General features: G+C 46.4%; 1 protein-coding gene across 1 annotated transcript in view; it reads left to right on the plus strand.

Annotated features, from left to right (window-relative positions):
• Positions 1-27,052, plus strand: part of LOC147894064 (uric acid-xanthine permease-like) — a 91,192-nt gene that overhangs the window by 48,922 nt on the left and 15,218 nt on the right. Inside the window, exons 7-10 of the mRNA XM_087384631.1 lie at positions 4,247-4,393; positions 4,776-4,895; positions 5,998-6,128; positions 6,812-6,993. Coding sequence (XP_087240757.1) covers positions 4,247-4,393; positions 4,776-4,895; positions 5,998-6,128; positions 6,812-6,993 — 580 coding nt within the window. The remainder of the gene's footprint in view (positions 1-4,246; positions 4,394-4,775; positions 4,896-5,997; positions 6,129-6,811; positions 6,994-27,052) is intronic.

Genomic DNA, 27,052 nt, shown 5'->3' on the forward strand with positions numbered 1-27,052 from the left:
CCAGCAAAAGGAAAAGGTACGATTGCTCTCAAGTCAGATGGAGTTGTAAAACAGTTGTTCGATGTTCTTTATGTGCCAGATATCAAGAGGTTGTCCGTTTTTGCGATCACGGATCGGGACCTCAAAGTTCACTTCGATAAGAATGGCGCACAGATTTTGGATCTTCAAGGGAAGGTCATTGGTAAAGATACACGGCGCAACATCTACAAACTCTCAGCTTTCAGTGCTCGAGCCGATGTGAGCACAACACTAAGCTATGGCATGAGAGGTTTGGTCATCTAAACCTTAGTTCTTTAAAGGAGATGCATAAAAGTGGAATGATTGCAGACCTACCAAAAATTACAGATCTGCCTGATGTATGTGAAGCTTGCTTGATGGGCAAGCAGCATCGGAAGCCCTTTCCTAAAGAGGCCAGCAGGGCAAAGGCTCCTCTAGAGCTCGTTCACACGGACCTCTGCGATTTGCCTGATGTATGTGAAGCTTGCTTGATGGGCAAGCAGCATCGGTAGCCCTTTCCTAAAGAGGCCAGCAGGGCAAAGGCTCCTCTAGAGCTCGTTCACACGGACCTCTGCGGAAAGATGGAGACGGAAGCTTTGGGTGGTTCCTACTACTTCATGACGTTGATCGACAACTACAGTAGAAGGATATGGATATACTTCCTGAAGACTAAAGATGAGGCTTTTAGTAAGTTCAAAGAATGGCATGTAATGGTCGAGAAAGAAACGGGGAGGAAGGTGAAGAAGTTGAGATCAGATAGAGGTGGTGAGTTCACATCAAGTGAATTCGAAAGTTACTGCAAAAGTCACGGGATCAAGAGGCAGAAACCCCTGCCACATACATCACAGCAAAATGGAGTAGCAGAGCGCAAGATGCGCGTCATATGCGAAATGGGCAGGAGTATGATGAAAGGGATAGATTTGCCAAAGACTTTTTGGGCTGAAGCATGTAACACGGCAGTTTACATTCTGAATCGTAGCTACACGAAGGCTGTGAACGGCGGGATGACTCCACTGCAGGCCTTTTATGGTAAGAAACCTTCAGCTGCACATTTCAAAGTTTTTGGATGTGAGTGTTTTATGCATGTCCCTGATGCTAACAGAACCAAATTTGAACCAAAGAGCCGGAAGTGTATTTTCTTGGGTTACAGTGAAGAGGCGAAGGGTTACCATCTCTATAATCCTATTACCAAGAAGGTAACAGTAAGTCGCGATGTGGTCTTCTCAGAACAGCCGCATCAATTGGAGGAGGATGCTTCCTTCCCAGACAACTAGGATCAGGATATCCATCCAGTACAACCATCAACAGCAGACCAAACTCCCCCAACGGTGCTTGGGAGGATTCAAGATAAAGAAGAGGGAGAAGAGCCTGCAGAACCACAACGGCAACGGCCATTTCCGACGTGGGTAAAGCAGCTTTTGGACGGGAGAGAACCTTCAGCCATTGAGGAGGAACCATTCGAACACCGCTGGTCCAAGAGATTAGAGGAGCAAAGAAGGGCGCAGGAACACTTGGTCAACTACGCTTTGATGACAGAGGTGATTCGTGCTGAAGAACCCAAGTGTCTTAAAGAAGCACAGGGTGATGATAGATGGATGGAGGCTATGCAGTCGAAGTATGACTCCATAATGAAGAACAACACTTGGGACTTTGTGGATCGACCACCAAAACGCAAGGTAATCGGCATCAAGTGGGTGTACAAGACCAAGTACAAGTCCGACAGCACGTTGGATAAGTACAAGGCTCGGCTCGGCTCGGCTCGGCTTAGCTCGGCTCGTGGCAAAAGGATTCGCACAGGTACATGGTTTTGATTATCAGGATACTTTTGCTCCCACAGCTCGACTAACCACAATTCGCAGTGTTTTGGCTTTAGCAGCACAGGAAAGTTGGCCCGTGTTTGAGATGGATGTAAAATCCGCCTTTCTGAATGGAGATCTCAAGGAGGAGGTATACGTGGAACAACCACCAGGTTTTGTGATCCCCGGTTCAGAAGGTAAAGTCTGTAATCTGAAGAAGACACTTTACGAGCTGAAATAGGCTCCACGAGCGTGGTACCAACGGATTGATGCCTACTTTCTACAAAACGGAAAGTTTGGCACAGGAAAGTTGGCTCGTGTTTGAGATGGATGTAAAATCCGCCTTTCTGAATAGAGATCTCAAGGAGGAGGTATACGTGGAACAACCACCAGGTTTTGTGATCCCCGGTTCAGAAGGTAAAGTCTGTAATCTGAAGAAGGCACTTTACGAGCTGAAACAGGCTCCACGAGCGTGGTACCAACGTATTGATGCCTACTTTCTGCAAAACGGATTCATGAGGAGTCCATCTGATGCAAATTTGTATATCTACAGAGGAGGAGGCAGGTGTATGATCGTGGTCCTTTATGTGGACGACCTTGTCATAACAGGGAACCATGAAGAAAAGATCTCGCAGACAAAGCAGTTGCTAGGAAGAGAGTTTGAAATGAAAGACCTCGGACTGATGCATTTCTGTTTGGGGATTGAAGTTTGACAAGAGCCAAAACAGATCTTCATCTCACAGCTGAAGTATGCTAGAGAGATACTGAAGGCATTTGGCATGGCTAAGTGCAAGACAATTGGCACCCCTATGGAGGTTGACGTGAAGCTCTCAAACGAGGATTCATCACCACTGGTGGACGAAGCGAAGTACAGAAGGCTTGTGGGCAGTTTGATTTACTTGTGCAACACACGGCCGGACATCAGTTTTGCGATTGGTGTACTAAGCAAGTTTTCCAATAAGCCCCGTGAGAACCATTGGAGGGCAGGGATGCGGGTGCTGAAATACATCAAAGGCACACTTGATTATGGCATCACCTATACCAAGGGCAACATCTTGACTAGATTCTGTGACTCGGATTGAGCAAGAGACGTGGACAGCAGGAGATCAGTGACAGGTTACTGTTTCTCACTTGGATCTGGAGCTGTGTCATGGGTCAGCAAGAAGCAACCTATAGTTGCTCTTTCTTCTATCGAGGCTAATCAGCATGTTTTGCCTCTTGTGAGGCAGTGTGGTTGAGGAGGATTTTAGGGGACATGGGTGCAGTGCAGAACAAGCCTACGCAGTTATCATGTGACAATCAGAGTTGCATGGCAATTGCAAAGAACCCTGTGTTCCACGCTCGCACAAAACACATTGAGATTCAATATCACTTTGTACGCGAGCTCATCATGGATGGAGAGGTCGACTTGGTGTACTGTCCGACTACAGAGAATGCTGCGGACATCTTCACGAAGGCTCTTGGAAGAGACTTGCTAGAGAGGCATCTTCATCAACTTGGCATTGGGCCGAAAAAGTAAGTTCACTTGCGGGTGGACATTGAGGGGGGGTGTTAGATATCAATGCTCCACTCTCGTGTAGCTACGGGGGAACCAGCTAACTCTACTTGTAAGCCCTCCATATGAGAAGAAGGCATTTGAGTAGCTCGGTTATCCGGTAGGTCCTGGTTTGGACACCAGATGGGGGCCATGTATGGCCTGATGGCTGGACGGCTTCAGATAGAGTTGGCACACTGCCAACTAGGCTACATGCAAGTGCGGGAAGGCATCCCATGATTGACCGCACTGAGGGTAGACGGAGCATTTCCCGGGACAGCCCACTCTCGGATTGTGGGGCCCGTTTGCAGCCCCAGATGATCCTGGATGGCGAACGGAGAGGCCGAACGGAGACTGTAGGTTAGTTGCTCTATTCTACGCCACGGTTCTGACGTGTGGTCGGTGGCCTATTTCGGGACCGACCTCCAGTCGGCCGTTTTGGGCCGACTGGGTCGGTCTCCCAATTGGGTCTAACCGACTACAACTGGTGGCTATATAAGAGCAAGCCCGTGAAGCCCATTAACATCACTGGCTACAACAACCCTGATTCCTTAGCATCCAGCCTCCATCCTCTACTGTTTCCAGCACGCCATCGAAGCTTCTCACACAGGAGCGCACGGCTGGGAGGCAATGCCATCTATTGTATCAGTTTTACAGTAATCAAATTTTTGATTCTCCATACTATCTACTTTTCTCTCTTGCATACAAGATCCTGTTATTTGTTGAGCACAGACGTTGTATTGTTTTCTTACATAGCTCTCCTATGAGAAAGCATTTAGGTAAAGTTTCATACACACACACACTTTTTTTGGTGAAACCAGTTTCATACACACACACGCGCGCGCACGCACACACACACAGAGAGAGAGTTTAAAGGATTGATCCTTATACTTAAACTTATTTTGATTTTAACCTGTAGGTTTTGACAACAAAAATACTGTGCACAGGCAATGGGGATGTCAGCTTGCCATTTGGACATAGGTACTATGTGGGCCTGGGTTTTCTTGTCTTTGTTTCTTTCATTGCCATAGAGCTGGTTGGCTCGCCATTCATGAGGAACACTCAGGTAATATTTCACTCTGATGACAGTCAATCCAGATTCCATATTTGGAACAATTCTAGCAATTTAGTAAAGAAAATTTGAGTGGTAGACAATTTTTTTCCAGAAAGGTTCAATTTATCATAAGTTCAGCCTTATTGATGGAAAGAACAATGCTACCTAACAAAAAGAATATCAGATTGAACACTGAAGGGAGGATTAGCCTTGCATTTCCTAGTAAAAATTTATCGATTATGCATGAAGATCCATAGTAAAGATTGTATTTTAGCACTTGTGAGAATCGAGTCTTCAGAGTTATCACAAAATTTACATAAAATATAAAAAATATGAGAAAAATAAGAGATCCATTTTAACATTTTGCCTATTCGGTACTGTCTCTCATGAACAGGTAATAGTGGCCTTGGCTATTTCCATGATAATCGCATCGGCCATACAAGTCACCAATTGTCAAGAAAATTGTGCAGCAGCAGTGTGCCAACCACCAGTTTGCTACGATATACTGCCACAGGTTAGATTTTATGAGCCTATCAGACTTTCTTTTGTGAGTAATCTGACTTCCTCTTTTGAGTAATTTCCAACTATTATGAGCCTATTATCTGCTAGATCTTCTTGAATAAGGTTTTTTTCCTGCATGATTTAGAAAGGAGTGCCATACACTAGTGACTTTCTTGACATGTAGCTGGGTATTCACCAAAGCTGTCCTTAAGAATGGAAATGCTCATAGAGATCGACTAGATTTTGACAATTAATATGAAAACCTTGAAAGCTGAAGGGCACCATGGCTCTGCTACAAGCCTTCTGTCAGATCTTTCTATAAGGTGAGGTAAATCATGAAGAATTTGTACATGTTGCCAAAAACCAATCCTTAATTATGTTTTCCTTTCTTCCATTCATTTCTTCTCTTGGGGATTTGTTGCCCTTGCTGTAGTAAGATCGAGGCCTTGAAACATACATAACATCCAAATTTCTTCATAATTATGTTTCTGGAGCTTCACTGTTTTCTTCTAAACAGATTTTATTGGTCATGTTGAGTCCTGAATTCCTTGGACATCATCATCATCTTCAGATACAATAAGAATCAGGGATCTGTGAAAATGATGGAAAATGCATAGATTATAGCATGGTCAATTGGCCGTCATTTTAAAAAGTGATGGAAAATGTATAGATTATAGCATGGTCAATTGGCCGTCATTTTAAAAAGTGATTGTATCAGCCAATCACATATATTGCAATATGATACTGAACTTCTAAGCTAAGGAGCAACCAGAAGTTTATTTTCCTAGCTATCAGAAGGGCATGCCAGATAGCACACAAGCATCTCTGAATTCCAGTACCCACTAAATAGGATATTCCTGGTCAAAGAAGAAAGCAATTGCTTCTCTATCATCACATTTCCCAAAATGTATTGCCATATGCAATATAATACCTTTTTTTTTTTGGGGGGGGGGGGGGAGGGTGAAGTTGACAAAAAAGATTCCTAGTAGCATTCCATGTAATTTAGTTAGAGATTTCAAGTTGTGGACCTCATACTTAACAATACTGACTATTGGCAGTTAGGAAATTGGACCGTATTTCATTGTTTACTTTTAGGGCTATTCACATTTTTGCAGGGAGTGTTTTACAATAGTACATCCAATACAATAAGTGGATCGCCTCTATCAACATACCCAAATAACACAGTGTGCAGTCAGTCACAATGTGCTCCTGCTGTTTGCAGTGGTGTCGTTTGTCAGAAGTTAAGGTACTACGCCCCTGCAAACCATTGCTATTCTTTCAACAGAGCTCAGTATGTCCTGTTGTTTTCTTTCTTAAGCTCAAGGAATCATCCAGATAATTTTGTTGAACATTCCAAAGAATTTATCACCAGAGAGAAGATGAAGTTTAAGATAACAGGGATGGATAAGCCCAGGTAAAATGAAAATTGTGTTTCTAAATAAGAATTCATGTACTCTTGCACCTGTGGCATTAAGAATATTTAATTTCAAGGCCTGGACTTTGACTCTTAGTCATTGAAGGTGTAGTTTAGATACAAACTGGATAGGGAAAGCTTAGGTCAACGATGCTTTGAATCACAAGGGAGTATAGTATTATAGTCATCCAGCACCATTTTTGCCTAAGACAATGTGCATAGAATACTTGTGCCTGAAATATAATTTCTATAATTCTGTCCTAGATCACACATATGTGAATGCTGTCTCTATCAGCATCTGTGATATATTGCAACGTACTGCTGAGTAATTACTAGGAACATCCCCCATGAAAGATGTTGCAAAACATGGAATTTATGCATCAGTGGCACGTTTTATAGACTATCAATTTTCCTTAAGATGAATCACATATTATTAATCTTGAATCTTAAGTGACAGTCGCAAATATTTTGCAGGTCTCTTACTTTTTCGACTGACTGTTGTTTGTGTCTGAAAGATATGTGACAGGCCAGCAAATTTCCTCTGCTCACTGGGTGACCTTTCTATGGACACATAAGTTTCCTTTGACGCTCTATGCACCTGCCGTGTTGCCATTGCTAGTTGCTTCGATAGTGGCTGCCACAGAATGCATTGGAGACGTCACTGCAACAACAGAAGCAAGCAGGATGAAACCTTACGGTCTCTCTCTCTCTCTCTCCTATCCACTCATCCCCCCCCGCCCCCCCCTGCCTCTCCCACACACACACATGTTGAGATATACAATGATATGGTGGTGTAGGACAGACTAGGACTTAGTCTATTTCATATGTTAGTACTTGGTGTTAGGAAATGGAGTAAAGTTGAGTCAGTTTTGATTTGTTCTAGTCCGTCCTAGTGTGAGTTTTAGTCTAGTGTGTCCTATGGATGTTACGTGTCACATTGGGAGTTATCCCATATGCATTGGTACTCATATGTGTGTGCTAGCTATATATGAGAGTTGTACTTGTCACTTGTAACATCAATCAAGTATCAAGTACAAGCTCTTTGGTCTACATGTGAGTACTCTCATTTTGTTCATTGCTTAGTCATTTCATTTCCAGTTCATTATGTCTCTCTTTGAGTATCACTATCTCTCTCCCTAGCCTACCCTTTCTCTCTCCCTTCTCCACCATGTGCCTTCATGTGGTATCAGAGCCTCGTTTCCACTTTCCCCTTCTTCTCACTCTACCTAGAGGATGAGAGAAGCCCGCAAATGGAAGCTCCCCTCTCCTCAAAGGTAGAGCTCCCTTCCAATCCCTAGCCTCACCTCGTGAAGCAACGATTAGCTATGGACCAGAAAGGAGTGGAGAAGATGTCGGATTGACGAGCTGTTTTCAAACGGCATTTAAGTGTGGGAATGATGCAGCAGACGTAGTCAATGAGCTGCTCACTGCTGCCCATCACCTCCAATCCACTGCTCGTGATCTGCGTCATCGCAACGCAATCTCTCATGCTGCGTATCTTGCTGATAGAGAATCATTTGAAGGTGCACTAGCTATTGCTGCTGCTCTTCGCCGACTTGCAATAGTACATTGGCGCCTCATTGAAGTACTTGCGTGACCTGCATCTTCATTGCCTCTACTCAGACTTCAGCCTCGTTCATCAACTGCTTTGATCTCGGAGAGCTTACGACCTGCCCAGATTCGACCGCCATTCATCTTTACATGCGTCCAAAAACAGCCGCCCTTGCCCGTAGATTGATTTCCTGCCCTACACAGTCCCCGAAACCCTAAAAAACGCCATCTGCAACTTCTGCTCTGATTTTCAATTTGTTTTGGTGATATCATGCTCTGATGGTTCTTCAGTGCTGTAGAAACACTCTGATACAAGAAATCTTAAAAAGCCCCAAAATATTTTGAACCCTAATTTTCTGCTAAGCCCTAATTTTTCAATTTAGGGCTTTTCTTCTTTTTGCATCCCTTGAGATGTATTGAAGTCTCTTGCATGTAGACACTTGGGGATTTCATAAAAAATTTGTAATTTCATCACTATATTGTACATTGATTTGGGAATTTTGTCCCTCTTGCAATTTGAGCCAATGTTTGGCATTGCATTTTGAGCCAGTGTTTGGTTGTGATTCAGGATATTTTTGGCGCAGAAATATATTGCTTGATTGCATTTTGTATCCCGAAGGGATTGTGTTTTGGGCAGATACTTTTGTGCATATTCTCTGCTATTTCAGAGCAGCCACTGTCAGTGTATGCCATTGCAGTGATTGCATATCAGTCAATTGCCTTTCAGTTGCATTTTATTTGCAAGTACATTTGCCTTCATTGAAGGTGCATGGTGGAGAGGGAGAAAGAAAGAAAGAAAGAAAGTTTATTAAAGTTTTTGGAAGATTGATGGGTCTATGAGACTCTAAAAAAACTGATACAATGAGCTGTGGTAGTGGAGCTACTAAATGAGCATCCACACCAATGCAAAAAGCAAAAAATGCAAAATGGCAGTACTAAGTCCTAAGTACAACATAGTCATGTCTGTATTCAACTATATATCACTCTCCGCATCATCATCAACCGCAAGACATCAGGATGGATGAGGCAGTGGAGGCATGAGGTCGGTAATAGAGTGTTGTCGCCCCCTCAAAGGTGTAGTCTTGGCACGTCTCCTGGTCGTAGCTCTGCATCTAACCAGGGCCACTGTGACCCCTATCGGTCGGCGGGCTCCGACTCTAAACAAGGAGGGGATATCCCCCAGTGTGATCAATGTGTCAATCCTCTGTTTGAGCTGTCGGGTCACCGGCTCCAGGTCACGGTCATGTCGAGGCCTCATCCCGTGACGGTCTACATGGTCTGGTTGAAAGAACTCCGTGATAGAGCTCTGAGAGGGATCAGCCGAGGAAGAAGTCTGATCCTAGCTCCGTGCTGGGAGTATCCTCTCGCGGTGTCTAAGTGTCTCATGAATGAAACCTACCAAACATCGGTCTGGGTAGGAGAGGAAACGGGCCAAAATCCCATAGCTATCTCTGAAGAGGCAGTAGAAACGCCCTCGGATCTCATAGTAAACAGGACACCTGAAGATGAAATGCTCCTCAGTCTCAACCTCCTACATGTCGCACAATGTGCATATGCGCCTCTCCCTGGGTAGTCGCTCTGCTCTGCCGCTCTCGTTACGAAGTCTGTGTGAGGAAACCCGGGACTGCCCAAGAGAGATCCTCAGCGAGTGGGGGTGACTCTGTGTGTATCCTGGTGGGTCAATGAAACCCTCCACTAAGAAGTGATCTCTGTAGAAGCCCAACTTCATTGGAAGATCACTCGGGCCCAACCAGGTCCGCAATGTGTGTAGCTGAAGTAGATCCTCACGGATAACCTGGTTGACCTCGTGTGATAGGAGGGGAGAAAACGGAGCATTCATACTGTACTGGAATGGAGGTAGTATGTCCATGTGGAGCCCCAGCCCCCCAAACCATCTCTCTGTGCATGCATACCAGCACCTCTGGTCTCCCCCTGCTGCAAGTGCCATAGAAGAGGATAGTGCTAGCCATGGTAGCCTGCTACGCCCAGAGGTGTAATCCCCATACTCCCTGACTTAGTACAGATACGTGATGACTTGAAATGCAGTATCTAGCTGTAATGGGGATGACCCAAACTCTGCCCGAATGATCTGGTAAGGAACGGATGGGTTACAACGGATCATCCATGATAACATGAGAACCTGTAGCCGGTCCACCCTGGCCTACTCTGTATCCGATAAGTCTGGCCCCCAACATGGACTACCATACATCCCCGCTGGGCAGACCAAGGAGTCAAAAAGCAGCCCTTTGGTCCGTGGATCTTGAAAGTGGGAGCGCAAGCACTACCTCTCTAGTCTAGCCAATGAAGCATATCCTCTGCCCAAGCATGCCTCCATCGCGGGTCTCATAGTGAAGCTGGGTCCGAAAAAGACGACCCCAAGATTAGTGTATGATGCAACTACCTTAACAGGTGACCCATCAAATGCGAACTGCTCTTGGCGCATAACGGCTCAAGATGTATTGAAGATCATAACCTTGGTTTTACCCAGGTTGACCTTCAAATCATGAGACTCACAAAAGGACTGTAATGCGTCAAGGTGTCTCTGGAGCCCCTCTGCCGAGGAAGACAAGAGAGCCACGTCATCTGTATAAAGCAATATCCGGATCAGGGTGTCCGCAAGAGAGCAACCTACCACCCCGTGTCTGCATCACTGTCTCAAGCTCGTCAATGTAGAGGCCAAACAAGGTAGGTGATAATGGGCACCCTTGTTTGACCCCGATAGTGCTCATGATCTCGTCTGTCCGCCCAGATCTTGCCCAGACTCTGCCTGAACTCGGTCATAGAGTGTCATGACAGCCCAAATGATCTCCTAGTCGTAACCCAAATCCTGTAGGCGTTGTATGAGGCAGACTCTCGGAACTGTGTCAAATGCCTTGCGAAAATCCACAAAGCAACAGTAAACTCTCTGCTTCCATGCCCTCACCTCCTCGATGATACATCTGAGTGTGGGAATGTGGTCCATGGTCCCATGATCACGTTTGAATTCGGCCTATCCCGTTGCCCTAAGTCCTCGACACTCCGCAAATCTGCTGACCTCAGAATCAAGCACTGATGCATAAATCTTGGACATGACATGTCTAATCATAATGGTCCTGTAGTTCTCTGGGCTCATGGGATCCCCTACCTTGTGAATGGGTGAGATAGTGTTGATGGTCCAGGTGCGTGGAAACCCCAAACAAACAGCTTCAGTAAATAGCTTTGCTAAGATTGGGGCTAGGAGGTTAATCCCATATGCAATGAACTCAGTGCATAGTCCCTCATGATCCTTCACTCGGCGCCATTATGAAGTTTCATTACGACATCGTTTACCCCCCCTCCCCTAGTGAAGAGGATGTAGGATGTAGGGCATGGCATATGTGAGAGGTTAGGGACTAGCTGATTTGGGATATCATAGAGTGTGCGTGCATAATCAAACCACACCTGAGTGTCATTGAGTGGTGAGGGAGACCACCCCTCTAGAAATCTCCGCCAAAAGTCCTTAGAGTTGTTATTGAACATAATGTTCAGTAACTCCTCCTCATTCCGGCGAACAAAGTCTAGTTTCTTTCAACGTACCAGTCGACAGTACCTGCGTAAAATTGAACCTTAGTTTCTCAAGTAGGGAATCCTTCCCCCTTGAACTTCTCCACGTGCAATGAGTTTGAACTCTTTGTGTACCTCGGGAAATGGCAACTTCAGTCTTTAGCACTTTAAGAGCAGAAAAAGAGATGAAACTGAGGGCTAGAGTTGAAGGCAGAAGAGGCAGAGGATAGAGATGTCATCATGCAGGAGATGGGGCAGCAATTTGTGGGCAAAATGAGGATAGCTCAGCTCATGTGGAGGAGAAGAGGCAATGAGTAGCAATGGCACGTATAATGATGCCAATGGTCGATGTAGCAGCAACTCTCTTCAAGTAGGTTGTTTCTTAAAAAACGGGCTCCAAACGAGGTCGCTTTAGGGTGACCAGTAGTAGAAACATCTCCACAGCAATAAGGAACTATTTTCTTCACAGAAACGCCCCCAAAACAGCAAAAATGAGCTGTTTCTGAGCAAAAAACGAGCTTCGTCTTTTTACGAAGACGCCCACTAATGCCCACAAGAATGGTGACCGAGTTGCTCCTTTTCATGTGGACAGCAGACCAAGCTCCTTAGCTTCCGAAGGTGAGGGTAAGGTAGGAGAAGAGAACAAGATGGGGAGAAAGGAGTGGAAGGGATCTCAACCATAGAGAAGAAGATGGCTTCCATTTGTAGGCTTCCTTCATCCTCTAGCTTGAGCATGGAGAAGGGAAAGGTAGGAAAGGTAGGAAAGGAGGCTCTAATACCACATGAAGGTGCATGGTGGAGAGGGAGAGAGAGGGTAGGCTAGGAAGAGAGATAATAATACTCAAAGAGAGACATAATGAAATGGACATGAAATAGCAAGAGCAATGAATAAAATGAAAGTACTCACATGTAGACCAAAGAGCTTGTAGGCTTGATACTTGATTGATTTCACACTAGACAAGTACAGCTCCTATATAGAGCACACACACACATATGAACACCAATGCATATGGGATAACTCCCAATTTGACACGTGGCATCCATAGGACACACTAGACTAGAACTCACACTAGAACACATCAAACTGACTCATCTTGACTCCATTTCCTAACATTCATTCTTGAGCTTGCGATCATGTCTCTCAATGAGAATTTTGGTACATGACTAAGGCAGATAAGTTGGATGGACCCACTATGCTTTCTGGTCATTTACGCTCAAGAATATATTGGTTAGCAAAGGCTTATGGGACATCGTCAATGGTGACGAGACTAGACCTGGTAGACCTAGCATGAGTGCATCTTCCACTACCACTCACACTCCCTACTGCCACTGCCCAGGTGGCTGCCACGGAGGATCAAAAGAGGTTTGATCGCATGGATGCCCAAGCTTGTCTTTGATTGCATTATTAGTGAAGACGCACATTAAGTCGAGCAAGCATGCAAAGGGTGCTTGGGACAAGTTGAAAAGTATGTGGATTGTCAAAAATGAAGCAAGAAGCATTGCTTTGAGCAATAAGCTCAATGACCTGTCCATGCAAGAAGGTCAAACTATTTCAGATTTGTGGGGGGTATGAAGGATAAATTGATTTAATGGGGTGTACCGAGGGGTACAAGGTTTGTGTGAGTTTGTGTGTCACCACATAGTGGTTAGTGTGACCAAGTTAGGTGGTAGAAGGTTCTATCAGGTGTGATTGAGAGACTCATGGGCTTGATTGAGAGATTAGTGGAGTGATTTGTGGATCTGGAGATGCTCTCCTTTGGGGCACATGCATTGTATAAGTTGCCCTTATAAGAGCCTCTCCTCTTTTGAATAAACATCTCTTTTGTTCCATTTGTTGAATCCTTCATGCTGTTCCATCACGGAACTGTGTATGGGTACCAACAGCAGAGGTTGATGAGGGAGCAAAGGGGCTCTATGTATAGGTACCAGCAGTAATAGAATTGCTAAGATTACTGACATTCGATATGAGCTTGCAGCCATTGATGAGGACATAGAAGACAAGAACTTTGTCTGTATCACCCTCAACAGCCTGGCTCCCTCATATGGCACATTTGTTACCTCCTTGGCCATCATGCTCAGGGCTGCTCCTCTCTCGTTTGATGAGTTAGTTGGCTTGCTATTACAGGAAGAAACAAGGACTTCCAATGCTGCCCATTCCTCTAGTCAGGGTGAGTAAGCACTTGGCACACATGGAAAGGGTAGATTTCAGCCTACAGGAGATCATTTTCAGAAAAAGACCAGCCATGCCCATCAGCCCAAGAAGGAGGGAAATGCAAACACAAATGCAGGGAATGCATACAAAGGTGCAAAGGTGAAGAAAGGCAGATGCAATTATTACAAGAAGCCTGGTCATTACATTGCAGATTGCCAAAAACGGATTGCCAATGAGAAAAAGAGGCAAGGCATAAGCAGTAATTATGTTAAATGCTTCACCATCTCATGCACATTTTGCAATAGAGGGAAAGGATTTTATATTTATTGCATTTCAGGACAGATTTGGTGCCAGGGGGGATTCAGTTGCATATGATGCTTCTCATGCTTCATCTGGTGATTCTTCATTTTCTGCCATAGATACTTTGTATCTAGATAGTGGTGTATTGAAGCACATGACTCACAAGGAAAGAATGGTTTGAAGAAATCAAACCGGTTTATGACAGGCAGGTTACTTGTGCTAATGATGCATCTCAGGACATCACAGGAGTGGGAGATGTTCCCATCCTTCTGGATTTAGGAAGGAAAAAGTATATCCGTGATGTCTCGTATGTTCTTGACTTGAGAAAAAATCTCGTTTCAGTTCCATCCATGGCCCATGATCAGCACATGCTCGTGGAATTTCAGGATGATCAATGCAGGATCAAGGGTCCAAAGAAAGGGTATGAGATTGTGGCTGCAGGCACTTATGACGCCAGCATGGGTCTTTACAAGCTTGATGCTCAGCCCTATAATCAACATGCTTTGGCTATCTCCTATGCTACTCCTGATGATTTATGGCATGCCAGGTTTGGTCATGCGCATCATAGAGCTTTGGCATACATGCATAATCATAATATGGTTGAAGGGTTGCGAAAATTACAGCAGCATGCTCAAGAGGTGTGTGAAGGGTGTGCACTTGGAAAGTTACATCGCCTACCTTTCAAAAAGGATGACCCAGGTTCAGTAAGAGCACACAAGGTTTTGCAGATTGTGCATAGTGATGTTTGTGGACCAATGATATAACTACCCATAGAGGGTATCGGTACTTTTTTACATTCATTGATGACTATTCCAGGTTCACGTGGCCCTTTCTCATGAAATACAAATCTGAAGTGTTCACTTGGTTCAAGGAGTTCAAGGCATTGGCTGAGAACCAAACCAATTCTAGAATTGGAGCACTCAATTCCGACAATGGGGGAGAGTACACTTCAAATGACTTTGAAGGATACTTGAAAGAGAATGGGATAAGGCATTACAAAACCGTGCCACACACGCCTCAACACAATCCAATTGCAGAGAGGAAGAACAGGACTCTCATGGAGATGGCACGGTGTATGCTGATATTTAAGAAGATGTCATTTTTGCGTGAGGCAGTAGTTACAGCCACATATATTCAGAATCAATGCCCTACAAAAGCATTAGTTGACATGACACCTTTTGAGGCATTTTATGGCCACAAAACTAAGGTGAATCATTTCAAGGTATTTGGGTCAGTTGCACATGCTTTGGTACCAGCTGAGAATCAATCAAGCTTGATGATAAGAGCATTAAATGCATCTTTGTGGGGTATGGCATTGAAAACAGAGGCTTCAGGCTTTATGATCTAGCCACAAGGAAAGTAATCATAAGCATGGATGTTTTATTTGCTGAGCATGATAGCATGCAGCCCACATATGATAATACACCTATGGATATTGTTCACTTTGAGGATGATGCTGATTTGGGTCCTTCAGTTGATTTGGGCTCTCCACTTGATATTCCCCCTACCTGTCAGACTCTAGCTGAGTTGCCACAAGTTGAGGGCGCTTCTCCCTTGAATGTTTCAGATTTGCAGCTAGCTCATGGAGAGGGACAGAAAGCACTATCACCATCGTGCAAAGGATGCAACTCCGGGTGCACTTCCAGTTGCTATTCCCACTGGTACAACCAGCAGTAAAGGTGAAATATCAGTCCCAAGATGGGCTAGGTTGACTCTTGGAGATGCCAGAGATCAGCCCACTTTAGGGAGAACCAGGGCCAACGCCGAAATTGCTCATAATCATGTCAATTTTGCCTTGATGACTACAGTGATGGAAGCTGAAACTGAACCTCAGCATTTTGAGGATGCACACGGACATCCCGCATGGCAGCAGGAAGCCATGAAATCAGAAATTAGATCCATTGAGAAAAATGTTTCATGGGATTTGGTTGATCCTCCCATAGGCAAGAATGTGGTTGGTACCAAATGGATCTACAAGATCAAGTATCATGCAGATGGTACTCTTGAGAAACACAAGGGCCATCTTGTTGCCAAGGGGTATGCTTAGGAAGAGGGAATTGACTATGAGGAAACCTTTGCTCCGGTAGCCAAAATGACTACCATTTGTTGTGTCATTTCTCTTGCTGCAAATTATGGTTGGCCAGTCTTTCAGATGGATGTCAAGACTGCCTTTCTGAATGGGGATCTCAAAGAGGAGGTCTATGTGCAGCAGCCCCAAGGTTTTGTAGATGAGCACAAGGTATGCAAGCTGAAGAGAGCATTATATGGGCTCAAGCAAGCACCTCGTGCATGGTATCACAAGATACATCGGTTTCTGTTGTCCCTAGGCTTTGTGATACACATACGGAGCCCAGTCTCTATGTTCTGCAAGAAAACACAGATTTGGTCCTTCTTGTGCTATATGTGGATGGCATTATACTCACTAGCAGTAATTTGCAGAAAATTGCAGCAGTGACGTCCGTCTTATGTCAGACATTTGACATGACAGATCTGGGGTTACTTCACTGTTGTCTTGGCATTGAGTTTTGACAGACCCAAGGGGGGATCAACATGTCACAGACAAAGTATTCCAAGGGTCTCTTGCAGAAATTTAACATGGAGAATTGTAAACCTATGGCCACTCCATTGGAAAAGGGAATCAAGCTGAGTAAGCATGATGAGGCTGAAAAGTTTGATGGCACACTCTACAGGCAGCTAGTGGGCAGTCTTATCTACTTATGTTCCACTAGACCAGACATTGCCTATGCCACAGGGTTACTCAGTTAGTTCATGCATTGTCCCACAGTCACGCATTGGAACACATCAAAAATATGTACATGGTACACTCTCTTATGGGCTGCATTATGTTCCAGATTGTGACGTATTGCTGAGTGGTTTTTCAGACTCAAATTGGTCAGGCGACATTGATGACCTCAAGTCCAATTTAGGTTATCGTTTTTCATTTGGCTCCGCATCGTGCATATCATGGCTCAGTAAGAAGCAAAGCCGCCTCTCTCTCTCTCTCTCTCTCTCTCTCTCTCTCATGGGTCATTTTTGGCCCCCCGAGGACGCTAATAAACTCTCTTTCTCTTTCTCTTTCTCTTTCTCTTTCTCTCTCTCTCTCTGCCCCTCCCTCGCCCCTCAGCCCCTCCCTCGCCCCTCCCTCCCCCTCCCTCGCCCTCTCTGCTGTCGCGCCAGCCCCCCCGCAACACCCCTGTTGTTGCGCCAAACCCCCTGTTGTCGCACCTCCTTTGCTATCCGCCATCTCCCCAACTGTCACACCATCTCCCCTGCTGTCGCTGCTGCCGCACCTGCTGCTTCCATGTGGGTGGGACTCTAGGCCTGTTGCAGGCCTCTAGGCTTGGCCATACAGCAGTTGAGCTGCTGCCTTAGGCCACGAGCAGTTGCGCCAGCTGTCCCAACAGTGGCGAGGAGCTGCGCCTGCTGCTCACCTGTCCTCAAGCCTGTTGCTAGCTTTGGGCTAGTGCTGGATATCCCCACAGCCCATTGGCCCTACTCGAGGCTCCATCAGGCCCTCATGGCCTAGCTCCACAGCTCCGCATTAGCTACAGGCGACCTGCAACACACCAAGATCAAGAAAGGCCCGCAATCAAGGGGAAAAGGGGAGGGATCCTGTGCAAGAATGTAAGATCGCTATTTCTCTACAAGGGTTTTTCTTCAAATCTACTTTGCACTATGCCTACACGAGGGTGTGTGGAGGACATTTGGGGAAAACAAGCCTTGGAATCTGCTTTGACAGCCCTCTTGAATGGGACAGCCCACAAAGGTACCACTGAAGTGCTCACATGCCTCAACAAAATATGTCTCGTGCTAATTGAAAAAATAGACAGCCTAGAGGCCACAAATGTGGCCTTATTGGCTGAAAATTCCCATGTTGACAAGACCCTTGCTGAGTTTAAAAAGGAGGGAGGGAAAATACAAGAATGATGGCAGAATGGATTAATGAGAAGGTAAGGCTCCAAGACAAGATGCATTCACTAGGTGTTGAATTACATCAAATGAAGGATGTGCAAATGCCTTCAGAGGGGAGTTGTAAAGCCATGGAAATACTCAGAACAGAGAATGCAGCTCTCAAAAAAGAGATGGCGGCCATGCAGGCCACGATGATTGGGAAACATGCTGAGATCACACAACAGCTCAATAAAGGGAAAGAAGAAATGCTTGAATGGACAGCAGTGGTTAAAAAGGGATCAGTTGCACCCAAGAAAGAGTTTATCTCTGAGACTCTAGAGGAAGAGAAAAGGAGATCCAGCAAGGTCTTGAATGTGCTTGTAAGGGGCTTGACGGTGGGAGATACCCCAATGGCAGATGCCCAAGTTTTGTTCACTAAAATGGGGGTTAATCTCACATGTGAGACAGCCTGGAGAGTAGGTAAAGCTGAAACGCCGATGAGACCCTTAGTACTGAAATTCGGGAATGCCATGGATAGGTTCACCATTGTGAGCATGAGAGCAGCCTTGAAAGGGACCAGGATATATTTGGATGATGATCTAACCCTCCTACAGCAGGAGCACTGAAGGGAGAGAATGGTACGGGTAATGGCAGCAAGGGAGGTAGGAAAATGGGCTGTATATAGAGATGGTAAAGTCATTATCCGCAAGAGACCAGCCAGGAAAGAGAAGGAAGATGGGGAGTTATGACGGTGTCGGACCAATGGGATGAATGCACAAAATGAACTCAAGATGGTAGTGTGGAACTACAATGGCACACTCTGGTCTTGACCCAGGAGGATTCTCGGAGACATACACTGGGAGAGACATGATCTTTTACACCGAGACACATGAGAGTCCAAAGAGAGGACTGCCCACTGTGGCAGGATATACATGGGAGTCAGCCCACCGGAAGGAAATGAGGGGGGATAGTGGAATGCGTGGCTCTGGAGGAGTGGCCATCTTCTTCAGATCACATTTGAGACCCCTCATTTCAGTGGTCCATATACCTGATGCCCGACCAATCTACATGGTAGAGTGCTACTTTCCCCCAGATACATCATCTTATGCACACGCAGTCACTACGAAGGGACAAAGCCCATATGAGACGATACATGATGATCTCATTGAGTTCTCCAGCAGACTAGGAGACATCCTCCTTCTTGGTGACTTCAATGCACGCACAGGTGACAAGCAAGTGCGCCTACTTGACTTTACATCAGACTCTGTCATAGTACCAAAACTAGACATTGCAAAGCTTGGGATAGTGAGGCACTCAGCGGATGCACCACACGTGACGGGATACAGCCGGCATCTACTTGACCTAGGGGCTATCCATGACCTAATCATATATAATGGCCTACAGAGATGGCCATTATCTGGTGAGCTCACTTGTTTCCCGCATGGCGGAGGTACTAGTACAGTGGATTACCTACTCGGTCCCCTATCCTTCACCTCATGGGTACACGACTTCGTTGTGCCTCCTCCCCCACTAGGCGCTGACCACTCATACCTATCCTTCAATATCTCCATTACTACGCTAGTCATATGGAGAGTCCCCCCCACTTCCACTTGTGTACGGGTCCACTTTGTCCGGACCCTTGACCCCGTTTACGTGAGCCATTTGGCACAGGAGCTCCCAGGTTTACTACTTGGGGACGAGGTAGACCTCACCCATGCATCAGACACCCTTGCCATGGTGGTCACGGACGCAGCTATCAGATCTTTCCCTACGACTCGGCATGGGCACGTTTCAATGGGAAAGATGCCTCAGAATCCCTGGTATGATGATGAGCGCAGAGAGATGAGAGCTCACCTCACACGTGAGCAAGCCCTTGGCCACTTGACACCACCTGAGGCACAGAAGATCTCACGACGGCTAACACGCCGCAAGCGGCGAGCTTTCCTCACCCATAGGATGGACGAGGTGATTAGTTCATTTAGAGGAGGGGATCCTACTATCGGATGGGGGCTCCTATCGGAGAGTAAGCCGCCTATCCCCATCACAGACCTAGGTGTTTGGCACACATACGCATGCTCTCTCTATGATGTTCCGATGCAGGAACCACTTGATATGTCCGCTATGCCCAGACCCGCCACTTGTCACTTGTTCATTGCACAGAATGTGCGGGCGGCACTCCGTCGGCTACATAACCAGAGAGCACAGGATCATGAGGGGCTACGGACGGAGCATTTCGCACACGGGCACGAGGTTTTGGCCCCGATCCTAGCACAAATGTTCAACCACGCCATATGCCACGGCTTTCCACCCTCTTGGAGCACTATCACCATCGTCCCAATACACAAGGTAGGTAACCCCATGGACACTAGGAACTACCGCACTCTCATGATTGGCCACACTCTGACCAAGATCTATGGATCTATACTAGAGAGAGAGATCAGCAGTCACACAGAGGCACATGGGTAGCGTGCTCTAGGACAGGCAGGATTTCGGAGATAGCATTCCATCCTAGACCACATCTTCACACCGAGGGTGTAACCGGCCTTAGATTACTAAGGGCAGTGTATCTGTCTCTACTATCTCACAAAGATGAAAATACAACCAACTTAATTGATTGCCTTTGTTCACAAACCAAACTCAAAGCATAGAACTTCACTACACAGCATCATGGAACCATTCCAGACAAGGGAGGCTAGAATGCCCCTACTCAGAAACATAGAGAGTGACATCTGTTGGCCCCAACACTTGGCGCCCCTTGCGGTTTTTATTTAAACCGGTTAGCTCAAAGATACAAAGGGACTCCCGTCATGAGCTCACCCGCAAGTGCAACCTAGTACAATGCCAACCCGTGGCTATGCTAGTGACCAACTCCGAGTGCTATTACCTTGGTTCCTTTCAGTAGACATGCATAATCACAAGTAGACCAATCTGACAACATGCCAAGCAATGCATTACCCATTTCCAAGCCATTACTGAGCCCAAGGCCCGAGCCCAAGGCCAACCACTGCACCCCCAGGAAGAGAGTATCACAACCAATGCCCCAATGCTCTCCCGGGCCAACAGCATCCAACCTAGTAGGAATGGCTGTAGCAAAGAGTGTAGAAGGAAGATGAGAACTCAGCCAATAGAAAGAGCCTATTTCAGCCCGAAACAGCTCCAGAAGTAGGATGAGAAGCGAACAACAGACTCTGGTAGGAGGGAGCTGCCTAGGAGTGTCTTCCAGCACCAGAAAAGATCAGAGAAGAGTGCGTCCAGCAAGCTGTAGCAGATCAGCCATGAATGCGTCCACCAGAACAGAGTTTACAGCCCACAAACAGCTCCGTTTTGAGTGCGCCTTGCACCAGGGAGGAGCAGGAAGAGAGGCGCCCATGAATATGACTTCAAATGCAAAAAAGAAGAAGTTCTGTCGCGAAGAAAGTTGAAAACAGCTTCAAAAGTGGCCCAGAATGAAGGTGTCCAGGTCCCAGAAGCATGCCAACAATAGAGGACACCAAGTCGTGAAGAAAGCATGAAATTCCAGTTCAGCAAGCAAAGGGAGAGCTGCAGAAATCCGCCATCATGAAGAGAATGAGGCTGCTCTGGTAGGGGAGAAGTCTCAAATCAGCAAGGAAGGGAAAGAAAGGGCTCCAGGGCCTTCCAGGGACTTCCAGAGGCGACACAAGGCAAGCAGATAGGCCACCAGCAGACACCTAAGCAAAATGAGGCGTGGGATTTTTAATGCCCCTAGGGGATTAGATGGCACACCATGACCCTAGTGCAAAGGAACCAATGACCCTATTCTAAAGAATCTCTAGGGGATCAGTTTTAAAGGATGACCCCACTGAACCAAACCAGCAGAGGACTCTTCAGGAGCGTGAGCAGTCTTTGAAGAGAGACCTCGCCTCCATAGAGCGGCTCAGGGAGCAAGACCCAGGTTCTCAGTGGCTGAGTTCTCTTATCACTCTTGAGTTCTCAGGACCTTGAGCTTCAGGACACGGAGATTCGGCAGGCTGAGTTCTCCTATCACTCTTTCTTTCTTTCTCTCTGTACCTTCCGTACCTTCCGTACGCAGCCTCCCGTAGCTCTCCTGTCGTACCTTTCGTACCTTCCCGTATAGCCTCTCCAGTACCGTTCCTTTCGTACAGCCTCCCCATATAGTGAAATATTGACAAAGATCAAATCAAGCTTGCCCAACATTGAATGGGTGAATGATGATGAGCAGGATGATGACAACTCTAGGCCAACTTCTATTTTGCACTATAGAGGTCATGCAATCCTTACACTAAAGTCAAAAGATATGCGGATCAAGCTTCTTCGACAATCTTACAAGCTGAAGGGCACCAAAGTATGGATAGCAGAGGAGCTTACACAAACTCAACTCAAGATTAAGGCAACTGAATTAACTAAAGTCAGGGCTGCCAGAAAGGATGGAAAATGGGCAATTTACCGTGAAGGGGTAGCACTAATCAGCGAGTTTAAATCAAAACCAAAAGACTCTCAATCTTAAACTGATGTATGGCTGTTTACTCTTCCAGAATATCATGTAGGTACTCTAAATAATTGGGGTTGCTTTTTGCACTCCTTGGGAGTTGCCATGTGCCCTCCCTAAAGCAGATGTACTAGAGGGTTTCTTGCTGTCCCATAGACCTTTTGGTCTCCAGTGGACGTTAATAAACTTTCTTTCTTTTTCTTTCCAGCGTCTCCGAGATCTGCAAGGCATCATGGACACTAACCCGCATGAGATTTTAGACGTGACCATAGGATTTTACAGCCAGCTCTTTCAGACAGAGAGAATGACTCTAGCTAGTATTGTGGCCTGAGAGGTAGTTTGGGATCACGTTCCGATAGTAGTCTCGCAGGATTTATGCAGCAAGTTGGAGGAGCCTTTCATGGATGAGGAGCCCTAGGAAGCCCTCAAGGCTCTCCCGACCCAGAAGTGTCCTGGCGAGGATGACTTGACTCCGGCCTTCTTCCGGAACTTCTGGGAGATTATCTCCACCCCTTTCCAACTAGCATGCCAAGAGATTTTTGACACAAGCTCCCTCCCTCAGTCCTTGAGCAGGGGGTGGATTTGTTTGATCCCGAAAGGGGGAGATAGGTCAGACATCCGGCATTGGAGACCGATCACTTTGCTTGATACTACATTCAAGATCCTCGCCAAGGTCTTGAGCTTGCGGTTACGGCCCCATCTTACTGACATTATCCATGACACACAGACAGGGTTCATTGAGGAGCGCAACATCTTGGACAACGTTCTGGGAGATAGTGGATTGGTCTAGGGAGGAGTCACAGCTGCTGGCCGTCCTTCTCTTGGATTTTGAGAAGGCCTACGACAGGGTGGAGTGGTCCTCCCTAGAGGGCACTATGCGGAGATTGGGTTTCTCAAATAGATGGGTCATAGGAGTTTTTGCGCTTTATGCGGGGAGCTCTAGCTAGATGCTTATTAGAGGACACACAAGCGAGGCCTTTCCTCTCTCTCGCTCGGTCCGCCAGGGCTGCCCACTCCCTCCCTTCCTCTTCTTGTTCGTGGCAGAGGACTTGGGCTACTACTTGAGATCACAGGTGGTGGGCCTCACAGGGTTGAGGCTCCCAATCAGACATGAGGAGGAACTGCTTGACTCCGAGTTTGCAGATGACACGGCCTTGTATGTTGAGGGCACCATAGCGAGTTTGGAGAGAGTCAGGGGAGCCCTAGCTATCTACTGCGAGGCCTCGGGTGTGCGGATCAATTGGACAAAGTCTATAGGTTTCTTCACGGGCTATGAGGAGACACAGGAGATTCGTGAGTGACTTTGGCTTCAAATGGATACCGCGGGGTCAGATAGCTAGATACCTCGGAGGCCAGGTTGATATTGACATTACAGCAGAGCAACAGATCGGCCCCGGTCCTTGAGAGTGTTCGGCGCAAGCCTCTCTACTAGAGCTTAGCCAAGCTCTCCCTAGCAGGCTGTGCCTTAGTGGCAAACCAGGTCCTTCTTGCCACGGCCTGGTATATCGCCTCTTGCTAGTGCTTTCACAGAGGATGCATTGGGCAGCTCCGACAATTGGTTCAAAACTTCCTTTGGGTAGGATTGGATGGCACGCGGAATCCTAGAGCTCGGGTCGCTTGGCAGAGGGTGATCATGCCGCAGGCACTGGGAGCCTTGGGTATCATAGATCGGAGATGCAGAGCAAAGCCCTCCTGAGCAAGTTGGTTGTTCGCGGCCTCACCCCAGGTGCAGAGCCTTGGAAGCTCCTCTTACAACAAGGTCTTCTCATGAACACCCCACGCACCGAGGACAGTGGTAGCCTTCACACAAGTGGATCTTCTCAAAGGCCCCCCTTATAGGGAAGGGTTTCCCCTTGATGAGAAGCCTTCACAGAGTCTGGCAGAGACCAGTAGGGGATCTCATTCGTGCTCGGCCCAGATGCAGAGGAGTTTGAGCATCAGCCCCTTATGTGGCACCCAGAGATCCGAGATCAAGAGGGGCGTATGCTCGGACAGCGGACACACATTGGTTGGGCATAGTGGGAGAGTGGTCCGGCTGGGTCTTTTGGCAGATGGAGCAGACTACCCATGGAGGCAGAGGCGAGGCTTGGCGTCGTAGCGCATCTGCGAGGGGCAGGGCAGTGGATGAGAGAGATTGACCTAGCCATCCCTGAGTCCTAGTGGGAGGGACTTCGCGTTTGGAGGGATAGCATTTGGTTGGGGCAGTTTTCTAGAACTGGTGCCCCCTTAAGGATGATGATGAAGAGAGGTAGCATGCACTTCGGCTTCTTCCATGTAGGACCTGGAGGCCTACTTCATCCACTCATTGAGAGAGACCCTGAGATGGATGGGAGTCTTGATGGGATTCACTGGCAGATGATCAGAGTGGTGGGACGTTTAGGGAAGGAGTGGCACATTGATCCTCCCAATATCTCAGAGCAAGATGACCGTAGATGACGCCTTTGGCTGTGGGAGGGTAGACCCTTGAGGGAGGTCCACTAGGATCTGGGAGAGTGGTTCTGGCCCTCCAGGGGCGGCCTTGCCAAGCAGATGGACGAGATGCCCTTCTTTTCCTACACTACACGGATTGGCAGGAGGCTTCAGATGGACTCTTTGAGGTGGACCCCCTCGAGGGAGCTGCATTGGGTGGCCTAGAGAGTGCCCTAGGATGTCCGTTCCAGGTTTTGGGCGCGGTTATGGTCCAGTCTGCGGCCGAGAAAGATATCCTACACCCACGGAGGCTTGCCCATCAGACCATGGTTGGAGCAGATGCGAGTGGAGGGGCAGTGCCATTGTTGCAAAGGGTGCGTATGGTGAAACTAACATTGAATTTTTATTTCACTTTGAATTATGACAATAATAATTACCCTATTACGCCACGTTCCAAAGTGATGTATAGTACATTTACTAATATGGAGCGTATGGAGGATGATCATGGCCATGGAGGTGATGATGACCGTGATACGAGAGAGGAGGATGATCATGAGATAGGAGATACAGATATTGAGGCCATTACCCGTGAGGACGAGCCTACCATTGGTGATGCTGATTTCGATGAGCACATGAGTAGCACAAGTAGTAGTGGGTTGAATGTATTTGTAGATCTCAACACTGATTTGGATTTTGAAGTAGATAGTTTGGCAAGGGTTAATCTCATTGAGGATGAGATTGAACCGTAGCCGATCATTGATATTGGCAAAACTATTTTACATATTGTCTCATTCTCCTCACCTCACTTTATTTTTGTATATGTGAGTTTGCCAAAAAGCATTGATATTTTTGTTAAAATTACGTGCTTTGGTAATCATGGGCAATGTTAGGAAAGCAGTGATGTACATTTATCAGTCTGCACCAATTTTTCACTTTCTGTATTCTTTGCTTTGCATCTAAATCCGCGTCTAAAGCCGCATCTAAGTCACAGTGCAGACGCGGATCCCGCATTGCCTTTGGAACTGTCGCAGAGCAGCGAGGATCTGGATGGGAGCCCTCAGGATCATGACCCGTATGCAGAGTCTTCAGAGGGACTACACCTGGGGGATGGTGGCTTGGTTAACTGAGGGAGGACACGCGGTCCAGATTGATGAGATCTCCCCAGCCTACTGGATACAGGGTCAGAGCGTTCAGAGGATAGCACTCCATGAGGCAATCCCTTCTGATGGCCTAGCACCCCTTTCTCCTTCGGAGGACAGCGTTTGGGAGGTGGTAGCTAGTATCACTGCGTGGAACATTTAGGTGGCTCGTTGTAGTCTCGTTATGGGTGAGCATCCGGTTCCACCTTCGGCTACCATGGTCGCCATCTGACAGGATATCATCTACACTCTACGCTCCACTTGGGAGCATGGGACTCCAGGCTCTAGAGCGACTATTGAGAGGCGTTTTTTATTCTGCAAGGCTTGGCCTATAGGAGTTTTCTGCATCTTCACTCCGCGAGGGATTCACTTGTTGTATAGTCCCCCCACTTGGTTGCTAGCCCCAATACTAGAGATCCCCTAGGCAGTGAGCTGGATTTCTCTGGAACAGGCTGGTTCTTTTCTTTCAGCCTTTTCCGGTTTTTTCCATACTTAGCACCTTGGGAAATGTTGTTTTGTATGAAGTCTTTTAAGCATTAATAGAAGGTTCCTTTCTTTGCCAAAAAAAAAAAAAAGCTCTCATGTAATAATATATACCATATTCCTTGGATGAGTAGGAAAGAGATATTGAAAACCCTCATACTTCAAGCCATTATAATCGATCATAAACTCATCTCTACTACATTATCAAAATATGGGCAGGCAAGGGAGGGATTTTCAAAATGTTCCCAATTCTCCAAACCTAAGTACTTTTAAGGAAATGTGGCTCCTTTAGAACTTCGTACCATAATGTGAATTACGGAGAAGGTGTTACTCTCATATACATCTTGAAATTCCCAATTTATCTCTTCTATACCTCTCAAAATTATATCTTTAAGCCTACCATTGTATAGATCATGAAATTTTAAACATTTTTCCTTCTTGCAGCTCCTTAATCCAAGCTAAGGAGCAAAAGTTATGACCCCTTCTTTGTAGGCCCTCCAAGGGTATTCCATCAGCGGAATAGGGTTGGGGCAACAAACCATATTCCTCCGGTAGAATACACTTGGAGGGTCTATTAAAAAGGGGTTATATATTTTTCTTAGCTCATCTTGAGGAATTGTAAAGATGACATTTGCTCAAAATTTCATGATCTCTCTAACGGTGAAAGAAAGAAAAAAGATATTTGAAAGTCACCACGTGGACATTATATATGTACATTATATGAAGGTATATTATATATCTATCTCTATTTTGAATATTTCATATGTACTTACATATTCCTTGAAATAATTTGGAATTTTGTGCTCCCCAAAAATGATTTGAGACTACATATTTTGACTCG

Source organism: Dipteris shenzhenensis, chromosome 14, assembly GCF_047967505.1.
Source record: "Dipteris shenzhenensis isolate YYH24624 ecotype China chromosome 14, Dip_SZ_1.0, whole genome shotgun sequence".
NCBI classification, from domain to species: domain Eukaryota; kingdom Viridiplantae; phylum Streptophyta; class Polypodiopsida; order Gleicheniales; family Dipteridaceae; genus Dipteris; species Dipteris shenzhenensis.